The sequence below is a fragment of the Leptidea sinapis genome, chromosome 4, assembly GCF_905404315.1.
Source record: "Leptidea sinapis chromosome 4, ilLepSina1.1, whole genome shotgun sequence".
Lineage (NCBI taxonomy): Eukaryota > Metazoa > Arthropoda > Insecta > Lepidoptera > Pieridae > Leptidea > Leptidea sinapis.
The window spans coordinates 11,187,383-11,201,855 of NC_066268.1; the positions used below are offsets into that span (position 1 = coordinate 11,187,383).

At 36.2% G+C, this 14,473-nt stretch overlaps 1 protein-coding gene across 1 annotated transcript; it reads right to left on the reverse strand.

The window, feature by feature from the left end:
- Positions 1 to 6,770: 6,770 nt before the first annotated feature.
- On the reverse strand, positions 6,771 to 9,678 carry LOC126980035 (uncharacterized). Its single transcript, XM_050829665.1, has 3 exons — positions 9,392 to 9,678; positions 8,309 to 8,436; positions 6,771 to 7,854 (listed from the first exon to the last, which is right to left on the reverse strand). The coding sequence occupies exons 2-3, from the start codon at positions 8,432 to 8,434 to the stop codon at positions 6,886 to 6,888; spliced, it is 1,095 nt and encodes a 364-aa protein (XP_050685622.1). The 5' UTR covers positions 8,435 to 8,436; positions 9,392 to 9,678; the 3' UTR covers positions 6,771 to 6,885.
- Positions 9,679 to 14,473: the final 4,795 nt, after the last annotated feature.

Genomic DNA, 14,473 nt, shown 5'->3' on the forward strand with positions numbered 1-14,473 from the left:
ATAGAAGGTTCAGTTTAATATACGAAATTGTATAGTTTGTTTTCAAACAATATTTATATCCATTATTATTACGGACGCAACTTGTAGTGGCAGGATGATCCTTGATGATTTTTTTTTATAATCGTTTATAATATGCTCGCATTACATTTACTTTTTTGACTTACTCATGTAAAGCATTGATAATTTGACGTTTGAGTATTTTTGTCGCATTACTTTATATATATTGTAATTGAAATTATTTGTAAAACGATGAAAATGTAAATGTTGATTTATAAGAGGTGCAAAGAGTTTCTTGCCAGTTCTTCTCATTAGCTCAACCCTTTACGAAGTGGCGGTAAATTCAATAAGAAAAATAAGTTTTTGACATTTCTAGGTGTCATTCCGTGAATAAAGTGATTATCTTATCGGATAGATTTGAAAATATAAATACCGTCATATTTGCATACAAACGAGTTAGAAAACTTTCCAGAAGGCACTCTAGCCTTCAGGAGAATAAAAATACATTTTATTTTGTCAGACAAGACTAATGTGCGACTTTAATGAGATTTGTTGGCATTCGTCGCAATGATAAATTGGAAGTTTGTTTGATTTTCAGTTTGAAGTCGAGATTGGTATTCGAGAGATTAAACTTGGGTTATGCGAGGCCACGACGGCCGGCGCTAAACGCGAACAGAATTAGAAACAAACGTTGGCTCTTGTCCAAGCCAACTAGTAATTGATAATCACGCTTGGATTGAGAACGGAGTTGAATGAACATTGTTAGCAACTCGACGACACATTGAAAAGGTCAAAAATTTACGTTAATTGTAAGCAGGGCTATCCCAGAGACATTCTACGTTTAGTGCGTCATTCCTTACGGCCGTTCCTAATATACTATCTACAGATAGAGATAAATTCTTACCTTCTACTATCATTAGTAATTAGCTGTCAATAATCTGAAGCTGTCCCAATATACCCGATAAGTCATTCTTATCGCCTTATATTGGGACGCGTGAATTGCAATTTCCATACAAACTTCTATCGCTGGTAAGCTATACGTCGTCCCATTGACAGGAAGCGTGTACGGATAAGGTGAGTTACCTTTGATAAGTTTATTGGGATAGAAAAGTTAACGATAGTTACGATTGTTATCTCAAGTAAGAGACAGACTTAATATTGGGAACGGCCGTTAGAGTGTGTGTGTTAATTATCTATACTACTTTGTCCAAAATATAATTGGCGTATTTTATGTTAAAAAAATTAAAAAAAAAAGTTAAAAAATTAAATTGACTCCTAGTCTACTGAGTAAGGAGAGACAGCCTCGTAGTTCATTCCATCTGACCGCATACAAAGAGAGCGGCACGAATCGTCGACGATCAAGTCATCTCCGATAGGCTTGATTAGTGTGGCGTAGAGGTATGGGGCCTCTCAGAGAGGTGATTCAGGTAAATACCACATCACAACAAAATGCGAAATTCCACCCAAATTCAACACCTGCTCGTGTCGCAGGAAGATTTTGCCCCGCACTCACAACCTGTTGCCAGGGGCATTCATACCATATAGGCAATTAGCCAGTGTCTACGGTGCCTACGTAGATAAGAACCTAAATAAATGTAGCACTAGAAAACATTTTTAAAGATTTTTTTTATTTGGTTCCGTTATTCTTTGACAAAACTTTTATTATTATTAAAGAATTGTATTCAATAGTACCTATTGAGCATCCACTCATTAAACTAAAGTACCCAAAAAACTTCAAAATTTAGACCTCAAACCCGGTACTGTTTGTACAGTTATATCTACAGTACTTACCTTCTAGAAAACCAATGCACGCCCTTGCCTGTTGCAGTATTTCCGAATTGATAGGTTCTCCCAAGCGTAGAACATTCTCCCACCTTAGATTAAGGCAACATCAACGCATCTCTTGACCTCTGGTGTGATTTTTTTTAATTATTATTATTGAACCAACAGCACACAAAAATTAAACTAATAACAAAAATATTATGTGATGGCCGACTGCCAATTACAGGTTCACACTATTTATGGTATAACATTTAACGCTCTAATTAAACTATGATTAAAACAAAATAAAAAAATTAACTATTAAATATAAAGGTGTGTATGAGTGTATGTGTGTATGAGTGTATGTGCGTATGAGTGTACGTGCGTATGTCTTATGTCGTTTTCAACTCCTCGATTACAGTATACTTAAAATGATTACAAATTCAAAAAATTCAAATAGTTTATTTCTCAAAATAGGATAACCGCATCACTTTTTGAAGTCAAGAAAATATACAAATAATAGAATAATACAGTCCTACTGCTAAATTATTTTTACATTGCTTTAATCCCATGCACTTTTATCTGTTATATAATCTTTAATTGTATAATAAGCTTTTTTTAAAAGTTTCTGTTTAACAAATATTTTAAACTTTTTTAATTGTAGTTTGCAAATTTCTTCAGGGATTTTATTATAAAAACTGACACATTGTCCTCTGAATGATTTGTCTATTTTCGTTAGCCTTGTGTGAATCAGAGCAAGATTATGTTTATTTCTAGTGTTGCAGTTATAAATGTCACTGTTTTTTTTAAAACGATCTATATTTTTATGCACAAATATTAGGTTTTCAAATATGTATTGACATGGTACGGTTAATATGTTGATCTCCTTAAATTTATCTCTCAACAAATGTCTACTGGACAGATTGTAGATTGCTCGAACAGCTCTTTTCTGCAGCACAATCGTTTGAATATCACTAACGTGTCCCCACAGTAATATACCGTAATACATAACAGTATGGAAATAACTAAAATATACGACACGTGCCGTGTCTTCGTTTGTGAGCTGGCGAATTTTCCTTACAGCAAATGCTGCAGAACTAAGTCTATTCGCCAAACCAGCTATATGTGGACGCCATTGGAGTTTTGCGTCTAAAGTAATACCCAAAAAAACTGTGGTGTCTACAAGTTCCAAGTACTCCCCATTCACAAGTATATTTGAATTCACCTGACTGACATTTGGGGTTATGAATTTAATACATTTAGTTTTCTTACTATTCAAAAGCAAATTATTAGCATTGAACCAATGAACAATTTTGGACAAAGCATTGTTTACATCATCCAAGACTGATTCACGTCTTTTAATCTTAAATAAAAGGGATGTGTCATCAGCGAATAGAACAATTTCATGATTATCCTTAACAACATATGGCAAATCATTTATATAGATCAAGAATAGAAATGGACCAAGAATTGAACCCCTGTGGGACACCCATTTTTATGGTTGATCCAGGGGCGCGCTTTCCATTTATTTCAACAGTCTGAATTCTATTTTCTAAATAAGAACTAATAAGTGTCAGCGCATTGTTCCTGATGCCATAGTGTTGTAATTTCCTGATAAGAGTCTCGTGTTGGTCGCAATCGAATGCCTTAGATAGATAACAAAGAACACCAAGCGCATCCATTGAATCCTCCCAGGCATCATAGATATGATGAATGAAGCTCAACACCCGCATCAGTTGTTGAGCGACGTTTTCCTTTTTGAAAGAGCTTTTAGTATGGACGAATATATCTTGTTATCCTTATCTATCGTGTGGGTAGGAAATGTTTATTATAGCAGCTAAGGATACGGCAGACCACCGAATTCTGGGCATAAATAGAGTTAATTGGGACATTAAAAAGGGTGGTATGCCTTGTACGCTTATTCGGGATTCTAAATTGCATGAATGAAGATGTAAGTTCGATTCTAAAGATGTCGATTGTCGACAAGTTTTTCACGTGAGTCTCTTGTGAAGTAGATATAGCATATTATTATTACCTTTTACATCGTTAACGTCTATAAAATACTGCAATACTGAAGCATCAACAACAGTCACGTAGATTATATTCGATCGCAATTAGTACATTCGGTACAAGTTGACGAAGAAGAATCGGTACCGGATCTGTATATATCTGTAAATCAATATACGGGTTGTCCCAAAGTCATGAGACATGAAGGGAAAGTACCTTAAATATCGTAGATAGGGTATTTTACTGAAAGAAGACTTTATGTTATTTTTAAAGTTAGTAATTCTGCATTCAAAGATTTTCTAAAAATTACTTGCCTCGTCTGGGAATCGAACCGACTTAAATGTAAAAAAAACAACCCTACTTTTATGATATGTAGATATGAGAAAGTAGTTAATTAAGTGAATATTTTTTTAAATTAATTAATTAAATGCTCAAAATGTGATCCCTCCTGTCTTACACAAATCGCCAATCTTTTAATGAGTCCGCTGCCTTTTGATTTTCTTATTTCTTATATGGTGAATACTTGATATGATATGGCACAATTCTGTTTGTAACTCGCCCACATTCTCGAATCGCTTTTAAACTTAAAAAACTATGCTATAAAGTATTTTAATTATGAAGTGTGTACTTATTTACGAATAATCAATGCTATCTACGGGATGATAATATCTCTACTTTTCGAACGTCGTCAACGGCAATAAATAACTTTCTTCAAATTTGACTCTAACATTTTACGTTGCTCCTTTCTTTTAAAATACTATGTTACTCAAGAAGAGTTATTAGTTTTTAGCCATTCTTTCGATTGGCATCATAAAAGTAGGGGTATTTTTTTACATTTAAGTCGGTTCGAGTCCCAGACGAGGCAAGTATTTTTTTGAAAATCTTTAAATGCAGAATTACTAACTTTTAAAAATAACATAAAGTCTTCTTTCATTAAAATACGCTAACTACGATATTTAAGGTACTTTCCCATCATGTCCCATAACTTTGGGACATCCTGTATATACTAGTTGACCCAGCAAACGTTGATTTGCCACATAAAGTAATAAAAAAAATTTTGGGGTGTGAAAAATAGATGAAAACTGATGAGACGTACCAAATTTATCGTACTACAATAATCATTATATTATTAAATTGCCATCTTGCAACACTATTGCGTATCTGTGGATGGAATAGAATAATATTAAAATCGCTATAAAAAAATAGGTGTTGATCGTAGACCGTTAGACGTGTAGTAAAAGCATAGTAGTAGAGAGTGGAAACTTGAAGTTGTATGTATTTTTTAATGCTGAATCATAATAAAATAAAAATGAAAAAATTGTCTGTAAAATTTGGTGACCCTCATTATTTAGGAGTATGAAAAGTAGATGATGGCCGATTCTCAGACCTACTCGATATACGCACAAATTATCAAACATATTGGTTTAGCCGTTTCGGAGGAGTTTGTTAACAAACACCGGGACACGAAAATTTTATATAAAAGATATCATACACTTTTTTTAGTTAAGTTATTAAGTTAGGTAAGGTTCCGAATGATTATTACGTCTTTCAGCGTCAGGGCTTTAAGCCCTTGTTATTTCAGACCAGTTGTGATTTTCAAAAATTCACAAAAATTTTCATGCTATCTATAAATATATTTAAATGTTTTATTAAAAAATGGCTTTGTCGTAAAACCTATTATTCCACAGCTGAATATCAGTTGATCGGACAGACTGGGACTAGATTATGATTATCTTATAATAGCAATATCAATAACAATGACATTACAATATTGTATATTTTATTAAAAGAGCGCAATACAAGAATGCTGGGAGAGTTTCTTGCGCCGCTTCTTCTCTCTTAGAGAGCGCCATTTGTTTCCGAAGCGGTAGTAGTATCAAGTATATTAGAAATGACATCAAAAAGAAATCTAAAGGAATCAATTTTGAGACAATAAATGCCTTTTATCCAATAATTATTTGTTAAATTTGTGCCACAGTCACAATTATCAAATTTTTAATTAAATTTTCTTACACGGCCAAATTTTACGAAGGGCCTTATGACGCAAAGAGCAGATAAAGCTCTGAGATGCACCATAAAACAGTCAAACACGTATCCTAATGCGATGCGACTATTTATCACGACCCCGTCATTATGAGACAAAATTAATGGAATGGTTTATAATGTGTATACTGTAGACACCGTCATTCACTCCTTTCAAACTGAAACAAAGTAGACCATACAAATGCGCCACTATTTTGCGACAGAAATACATAGATATGTTTGTTTATAATCTAAGTCACTAGAGACAATAACTTCATTATTTTTAGTTTTTAATTTTGTTTTGCAAAGAGCGATTCTCTCCTAAGACAGATTATCTAAATCTACCAGGACGGTTTCATATGTGATTGTAAATGACTGTGTACTAATAAAGAAATTTTGATTTTTGTTTTGATGTAATGTATGGTGGCAGTCATAAACTTAGAATATACTAACGTATTGACGAACTGACAGCCTGTAATAAATGACAAATTCTGATTTGTTAATGTTTACGATTACAAGAGGCTGTAAACATTCAGTAAACGACTTGTCGGTAAAATCGGTTACAGTTACAATAAATTCGCGTATCTTTTCCATCTTGCTGTGTCTCTGTTAGAGACGTTCTTCTCTCTCTCGCACGCTTTGTTTGTCTTTATGCTAGTATATTGTAAATATATGGTGGCAATACTTCTCAAGTCACCCATTGAACCTAGATTGATTGATTTACAACTATAAAACTATTAGATTGGCAATATACAATTTTGAAGACTAAAAACATGAAATATGCATTCATGACTTTTATGACATAAAATCACTGCAGCTTTTCTTACTATATTATAATTACAACAAAAATTATGTAATTATCAAAAAAAATTTAATCTAAGCGAAAAAACGGCCAGCAACAAATATTCAAAAAGTTGGGTTTTAAATGAAATTAGAATTTATGTGTTATTAAAAAATGTTAATAATGATAAATTGAACAGGAAACATAACAATATCATTATGTTAATTTTACTTGATGTATCATTATTGGTTGTACCTACATTGTAATAATTATCCTAAACATCGGACTATTAGTGAGAAAGTAGAAGAAGTACTTAATCAGTCTTCTTTTAATTTCTTTTTTATGATTTTATCTTTCTCTTGGTCAGTTTGGCTCTCGCTTACATAGGTGTCGTTTGAAGCTATACTCAAAATATCAATATCCGTGTTTTTATTTGGATACACATCACTGTCTAAAGTCTTATCGTCTCTTGATTCCGTTGAGTGAATGCGTATCGGTTTTAGCTCGTGGTATTCATCAGATGATTTTCTTACTGTCTCGTCTGTTTCTCCATACCGTACATGGAAACCTTGCTTCATCCTCATCGTGGATGTTGGTTCATTCGATAATTCCTCTGATGCGATGTCATCAGCTTGTGAGCTCGTATGAGGAAGTTCATATCTCTCCATAAAATATTCATCCACACTATGCAAATGAACTGAATAATCGAGATCTTGTTTATTCAAATCGTTTTCTGGAGGTTCAGTGCTATTGATATTGTTCTCCAGTACGTTATTTTCAGGGCTTTCAATTTTAGCCAAAAGAGCCTCAGTCGCTTCTTCTTCTTCATTGAGGAGCAGCGCATAATTGAATGCTTCGGGGGTTTCAGATGATCTTCTACGACCAGTATCAAGTTTATTTATTAGTTGATCGTCATTCAAACCAACTACATTTAGCGATTCGGGTGCATTTAATAGCTCTTTTGCATTAAAAGCTTGTGTAACTTCATGTTCATGTTTAATTGTGGGATCAGTGATATTCAATGTAGCATTATTAGGCTCTGGCATATCTGTACCATTATCATACGATTGTCTATCATTCACAATAGTTACCCTGCGTCTATGATGGCCTGATGTGTCATCAGGCTTGTCATCGTGCCTTATAAATGATTTTTCAATGACATCTCTACTGTTAGGAAAATGATCTAGCAGATGTTCCCAATCTTTGAGACAGAGTGTCAAAATTTGAGACTGAAGCACAGTTACGTAGGTGTGAGAGTAAGGTAAGTTGTGTTCGAAGCCATTTATCTGAAATTCACATATTGTGTGTACAAACGAGCGTATGGGTCACCTCATTTTAGGTCTTCAAAGCCTATATCTCTTAAAGCTATGCTGGCCATTTAGATCGTCGAAAGTACTTTTTTTGATGGGACCCATGCCTTATCGATCAGTCCACACCGCCAAAAACAATTCATTCCAGTACGGATGTGCGCGAAAGAAAGTTATTTGAAAACTGTCTAGTGGACGAATACATCCACCTGGCAAGGAAGATGTGTTAGTTTTGTGGCGTGTGGTGTATTGGTGGAATTAAATGGTCTCTACCATTATATATTCCATACCATAACGAACCATAAATATCTTGTTATGTTCCTTTTTTAAAGACGTACAGGGGTTGGCTTAATAGCATTCAGACCATTAAAAAAACGAAGAACTCAACTCCCTTTCATGGCGATAGTTAAGAAAAATTAATAGAAAATCATACTGTTCCGAAAGTCTCTCCAGCGAAGTAAAGGCGAGTTGTTTCGCGATCCTCTGTCGACTCCAACACTCGGCCCGTGTGCACAATGTACAGACTGTCTGTTATCTCTTTCTCCTTCACCACGTACATTCCTTGAATAAAGAAATTGCATATTAGATGTAGTGATGTAAATCTAGTATTTTTATGAGATTTAATGGAAAATACATGGAGTTTAAAATTTAAAGTCAATCATTCTAAGCTATTAATTAATCTTATGCTGGTTTGCATCATATTAGCTGTTATAGTTAAGGTTTACTTCAAATTTAACGTCAGAATAACGCTAACTTTGAAAACTGTGGAATATGTTGCATAGTGCAAAGTGCATGGTGGTCTTTGGCATTGTTAAAGTTAAACAGTGAAATATCAAGTCAATATTGAACACTTATTTGAAACTTTTGACAGGTCGCTGTTTGGCTATTTAATATTAACAATAGCTTAACGGCCGTTTTCAATAAACTATCTATCCTTAGCTTAGCTTACTAAAGGTAAGACCAATCTATCCTTTTACGCTTAGGTACTTACATTTCAATAACCTATCGACATAAAGCATTAGACTTTAACTAAACTGGACAGATAACGTCTTGTCATTAAACGGTGACAGCAATGTATCCGTTACTAGAGATACGTTATTGAAAACGGCCGTAAACCGGCGAAGATTGGACGGTTATGGTTAAGTTATGACGTCATCTAAAAATAATTGCCAAATGGGGTGCAACTAACGTTTTGCTTATCCGATATAACATTTTTGTTAATGCTAAAGTTAGTTGTTGCAACCCAGCCTATTGAATTATTAACTAATATTAACATATGTGTCTCAATCTGTCAATCTCACAAAAATCAATTGTCTGTCATTAAAAACGTAGGTGTTACGTTCGACAAGCGTCTGACGTTTGAAATACATATCTGCATAGAAAATGAAAGTCTGCAGAAATGTTGCATGCCAAATCTATTTAAAAATTTTCGCAAACACAGCTCAAGCCAAGATGTGCTAAATCTACAAATTCTGTTATAATGACATGAGTCGCCTCACATCAAAGTCGTACAAACCTTTGACATGCGTATGTAACTGTAGACAGCCAACCAGTTGCCGCAAGAACTTTGGCTCGCAGCTTCTAAATATAGGATGCTTTAACAGAAATGATTTAAAATAGTCTTTATGTGTAACTGTTTAGACAATTAAGAGAGAATACAGCGTTACTACCGCTATTAAATTTATTCTTTATTTTAAAAATATTCTGTTCATCTAAGTACAATGTCTAGAAATGATTTTTTTATGGAAGAGCACTTACGGGTCACCTGATATTAAGTGATCACCTTCCCAAATTCTCCTGAAACATCCACAGGAACAGCAGAATCGCTGCCAAACTTTTTTAAGGTACCCGTATGTCGTATCATCCTAGAAACACCGCACAAGGATGGCATTTTTTAGTTGTGAGTGGAAGAAAGTTTGTGGCATACCACACTGTAGAGGAACGCCAGATATAATCCAATCAAATCAAATCAAAATTACTTTATTCATGTAGGTCACGGAAATGACACTTATAAATGTCAAAAAAAAATTTTTTATTGAATCTACTGCAACTTCGTAAAGGGTTGAGCTAATGAGAAGAAGTAGCAAGAAACTCATTGCCACTCTTTGAAGATACGAGACGATGGGATGATGGCCAAGTTTGTGTCGTGCCGGCGAAGGTGGACTTTAGCGGCACAATTCAAGTTAAATAGCTCTTAGGAACACACTTCGTAGCAAATGTATTAGAAGACACAATAAAACGACATCTCCACGCAACGTCAGGTGACCTCGCCGTTAACAGAGTACTGGATCCCCGACAATTCGAGCACCTATTATATATAGCATTGTACGGGTTCAAATGGTTCGAGCTGATACTGAGATGCACCAGGCCATAGACGCGAGTAATACTTCATCTACACAGCCTAAGATTATTCTTATTAGATCTAAGTCCATACTTGCTCTATGTAGAGTTCTAGAATGTGGGCATTGGAATTGGATTATCTACTTATCTTTGATGAACCAGGGTTATAATAGACTACACGATTAAAATTTATAAATAATTCAATAAGTAAGTCATAATAGATTTTTATTAAAGGTTAATTAAAAATTCAATTTCCTTTAAGGTTTAGCTATCAAAGAAAAAATAAGTATCACTTGATGGCATATGCTCGCTCAACCAACAAATTGAAGTAAATTTATGGATGGTAGGAATTTGTGGATCGATGACTGGGGTGTTTTTAGGTAGGCACAAAACTTAATGATCGGGTGTTCAATATAACTTTGGTTATAATATAACAGATCCATATACTAAGCCAACTTGAACACTAGTGCTATATTTATTTAGGTTTTCAACAAGGTAAGCATACTATACCAGTGGGAGGCTCCTTTGCACAGGATGCCAGCAAGATTATGGGCACTACAACGGCGCCTATTTCTGCCGTGAAGCAGTAATGTGTAAACATCACTGTGTTTCGGTCTGAAGGGCGCTAGTTAGTGAAATTACTGGGCAAATGAGACTTAACATCTTATGTCTAAAGGTGACGAGCGCAATTGTAGTGCCGCTCAGAATTTTTGAGTTTTTCAAGAATCCTGAGCGGCACTGCATTGTAATGGGCAGGGCGTATCAATTACCATCAGCTGAACGTCCTGCTCGTCTCGTCCCTTATTATCATAAAAAAAGGCACTGCCTAATTGCCTAACTGCCAAATGGTATGCACGCCCCTGATCGATGACCCAAAATGTCCACCATGGGTATTGTTGATAATATCTTATAAAATCTAGAATATTCAGGTGACATCGAGACCGTAGCGTAAATACAACTTAGAAATGGATATAATTTGGAATCACATAATATATATAAGTTGCATGCCCTGACGTCACTAACTCTTGTTATTATAAGGAGTAAAATATGTAACGCCTAACTATTTTTTAATAGCAAAGTGTTGCAAACTAAGATTGACTAAGATCCTATTTAAAATAAATAACAGTTCATGTTGCTGAATATACAAAAAATACAAACCTTTCCTGATAGTAATAAATAGCCTGAGATCATTTATACGTCCGATAGACAATGACAGCTGTGAAAACGTAGAAACGTTAGAAATAACCTCTATTATTCTATTTCAAATCACGAGTGTAAAACGTAGCTTGTAACGCAAACTAAACTAATATTCCTGGCCTGTTTTTATAGGTTATCTAACAGCAAAAGACTCTATCTAGACGTATAAATTATTATCTAAGTAAATTACTTACCCCAGTCAAATGATGCATATAAGCCTGGGACATGACTTCCAGTTTGATGGACATAGGTGCTTGTATCAGAAAGTGGGGTAGCTGGAATCCGCGGGACTCCCTCCATAAGTGCAGGCTGTATTTGTGGACAAACTTCACCAGGTTGGCAGACACGCGATTGTTCTTGAGGAATTCCTAAAAATTACTTGTTTTTTTATGGAATAGGAGAACAAACGAGCATACGGGTCACCTGTTGTGAAGTGATCACCGCCGCCCACAATCTCTTGCAACACCAGAGGAATCACGGGAGCGTAGCCGGCCTTTAAGGAAGGTGTACGCGCTTTTTTTGAAGGTACCCATGTCGTATCGTCCCGGAAACACCGCACAAGGAAGTTCATTCCACAGCTTTGTAGTACGTGGAAGAAAGCTCCTTGAATACCGCACTGTGGAGGACCGCCACACATCCAGATGGTGAGGATGATATCCTAACTTGTGGCGTGTCGTGCGAAGGTGGAATTCGGCGGCAGGAATCAGGTTAAACAGCTCTTCGGAACACTCCCCGTTATAAATGCGGTAGAAGACACACAATGAAGCGACGTCTCTACGCAACGCCAAGTGATCCAGCCGTTCACAGAGCACTGGGTCCCCGACAATTCCAGCTGCTATGCGTTGCACGTGGTCAAATGGATCGAGCAGATACTGGGGTGCGCCAGACCAGAGATGACAGCAATACTCCATTTGTGGCCGGACCTGAGCTTTGTAGAGCGCTGGTATGTGGGCCGGCTTGAAGTATTGCCGTGCTCTATTAATGAAGCCCAGTTTCTTTGAAGCCAATTTGGCTTTGTCCTCCAGATGACCACGAAATTGGCAATCGCTCGAGATTTCGAAACGTTGTCGAAGAGCGGTGATAGGACAAATGGGGTTTTTTTAGTGGTAAACGCGCAAACTTGAGTCTTCTGGGGGTTAAATTGGACAAGGCTCAATTTACCCCATTCCGTGACCTTATCAAGAGAGGACTCGAAAGAAGACACAAGTTTCTCCCGGCACTGGTCGACGATTTTTCGAGAGAGACCTGCATGGCCCATGCATACGGCATCACCAGTGCTGTCATCTGCATAGCAATGACTGTTGGAGGTGTCCAACATATCATTGATATGCAGAAGAAACAGCGTGGGAGATAGAACACAGCCTTGGGGCACTCCAGCATTCACGGACTTCGGGTTCGAGCAATATCCGTCGACAATGACCTGTATGCTGCGCCCAGTGAGGAAGATGGAGGTCCACTTGCACAAGCTCTCGGGAAGCCCAAATGATGGAAGTTTTGAGAGGAGCGCCTTTTGCCATACACGATCAAAGGCCATCGCTATATCCAGGCTAACTGCCAGGCCTTCACCCTTGCTTTCAATAGCCGCAGCCCATCTATGTGTTAGGTATACCAGAAGATCACCTGCCGACTGACCATGGCGAAACCCGTATTGTCGGTCGTTGATCAACTGGTGACCCTCTAGGTATACCAAGAGCTGACGGCTAATTATGCTCTCCATGATTTTGGAGAGCAGGGAGGTAATAGCAATAGGCCTGTAGTTTGCCGGATCCGAACTGTCTCCTTTTTTTGGATCGGATGGACAAGACTTTTTGAAGATAACACTCGCTTCATAAAACGAGCAAACTTTTGTGACTCCTCTGGTGTCGCCAGATTGCCTGGTCGGCACTACTTACAATTCGTGCGCAAACTAAATTGGATTCGTACTTTCAAAATAATATTCTAGAGCTTAGCAAAGAAAAGGAGAGTAGTAACTTCAATAATACCTAAGTACACAATATTTTTACCTCTAATTCGATAATCTTGCTGTAGTACGCGAAGGATCTGAACGAATAGTACTGTATTATGTTAGAGAACTCTCCGACGTATATCATGTAGACCATTGTGGATATTAACATTAATATCGACACGAAAATAACCTGATAAATAAATAGAGAAAGACAAATTTAATCTATTTATTAACTTTATTGGAGACAAAAACACATACAAAAGATTAAATACACATTCAAATTATATCTAATTATAATAATTACAATTGTTTGAACGTCCCACTGAGAACATAGATGTTACAGATAAAAGCGACGAAAAAGCGTTTAAGTTGGATTAGATCTGAATATTTTTTTAAGATTAGTTTTATAGGTAAAAAGGGAGGACTAAAACATATCAATGTAATTCAACGTGAGATTATATAGTGTACATACTCAGTGAATTGGCGCACGTTTACCAATATTGGTCCAAGTTTTAGAGACGTGGAATAAGTTTTGTTATCTAGTAGCTATAGATGGTACATGGAAATTAATCTTAGATAACAGCTGGGATGACTTAATCTCGCCATTACAAATTGTATAGAGCGTGACTGCGTCAATAATTAACGGGTATTATGGCGAAGAGTAAGCAGAAAATACGCCAACATGGTGTTTTTAGGCAAGTTTTGTAGTGAAAGTATAGCATTTTAAGCTATGAAGTAAGTAGCCTTAAGTCTTATTTGTAGATTGCTTATGCTTGCTGTTGCTTATAGTTAACACTGCAGAGCCATTTTGAACTACCACTTTTCTTTGGAGTTAAACAAGGTTTTTGGCATGGCGTGACGTATTTTTTTGGTACTTCTCTCAGAAAAGTTATTCTTATAGCTTGTACTTTTTTGTGTAGGTCCATTTATTCAGATTAGTAGTGAATAACGAGGATTGTAAGCATATAGACTGTTTTCCACCCAAGAATTTTGAAAATATTGGCTTTGTTGAATAGATGGCGGGCCGGCAGCCGTGAACTCATATCGCTCAAGGTCGCTGGCATTTATTGTCGCCTTATCTAATAGTTCATTATAAGAGCAGTACGCATACGATAA

Coding starts and splice junctions, on each gene's coding strand:
- LOC126980035 (XM_050829665.1), bottom strand. CDS start 8,434: ATGTACGTGGTGAAGGAGAAAGAGATAACAGACAGTCTGTACATTGTG. Junction 7,855..8,308: donor CTGGAGAGACTTTCGGAACA/GTATGATTTTCT, acceptor TGTGAATTTCAG/ATAAATGGCTTCGAACACAA.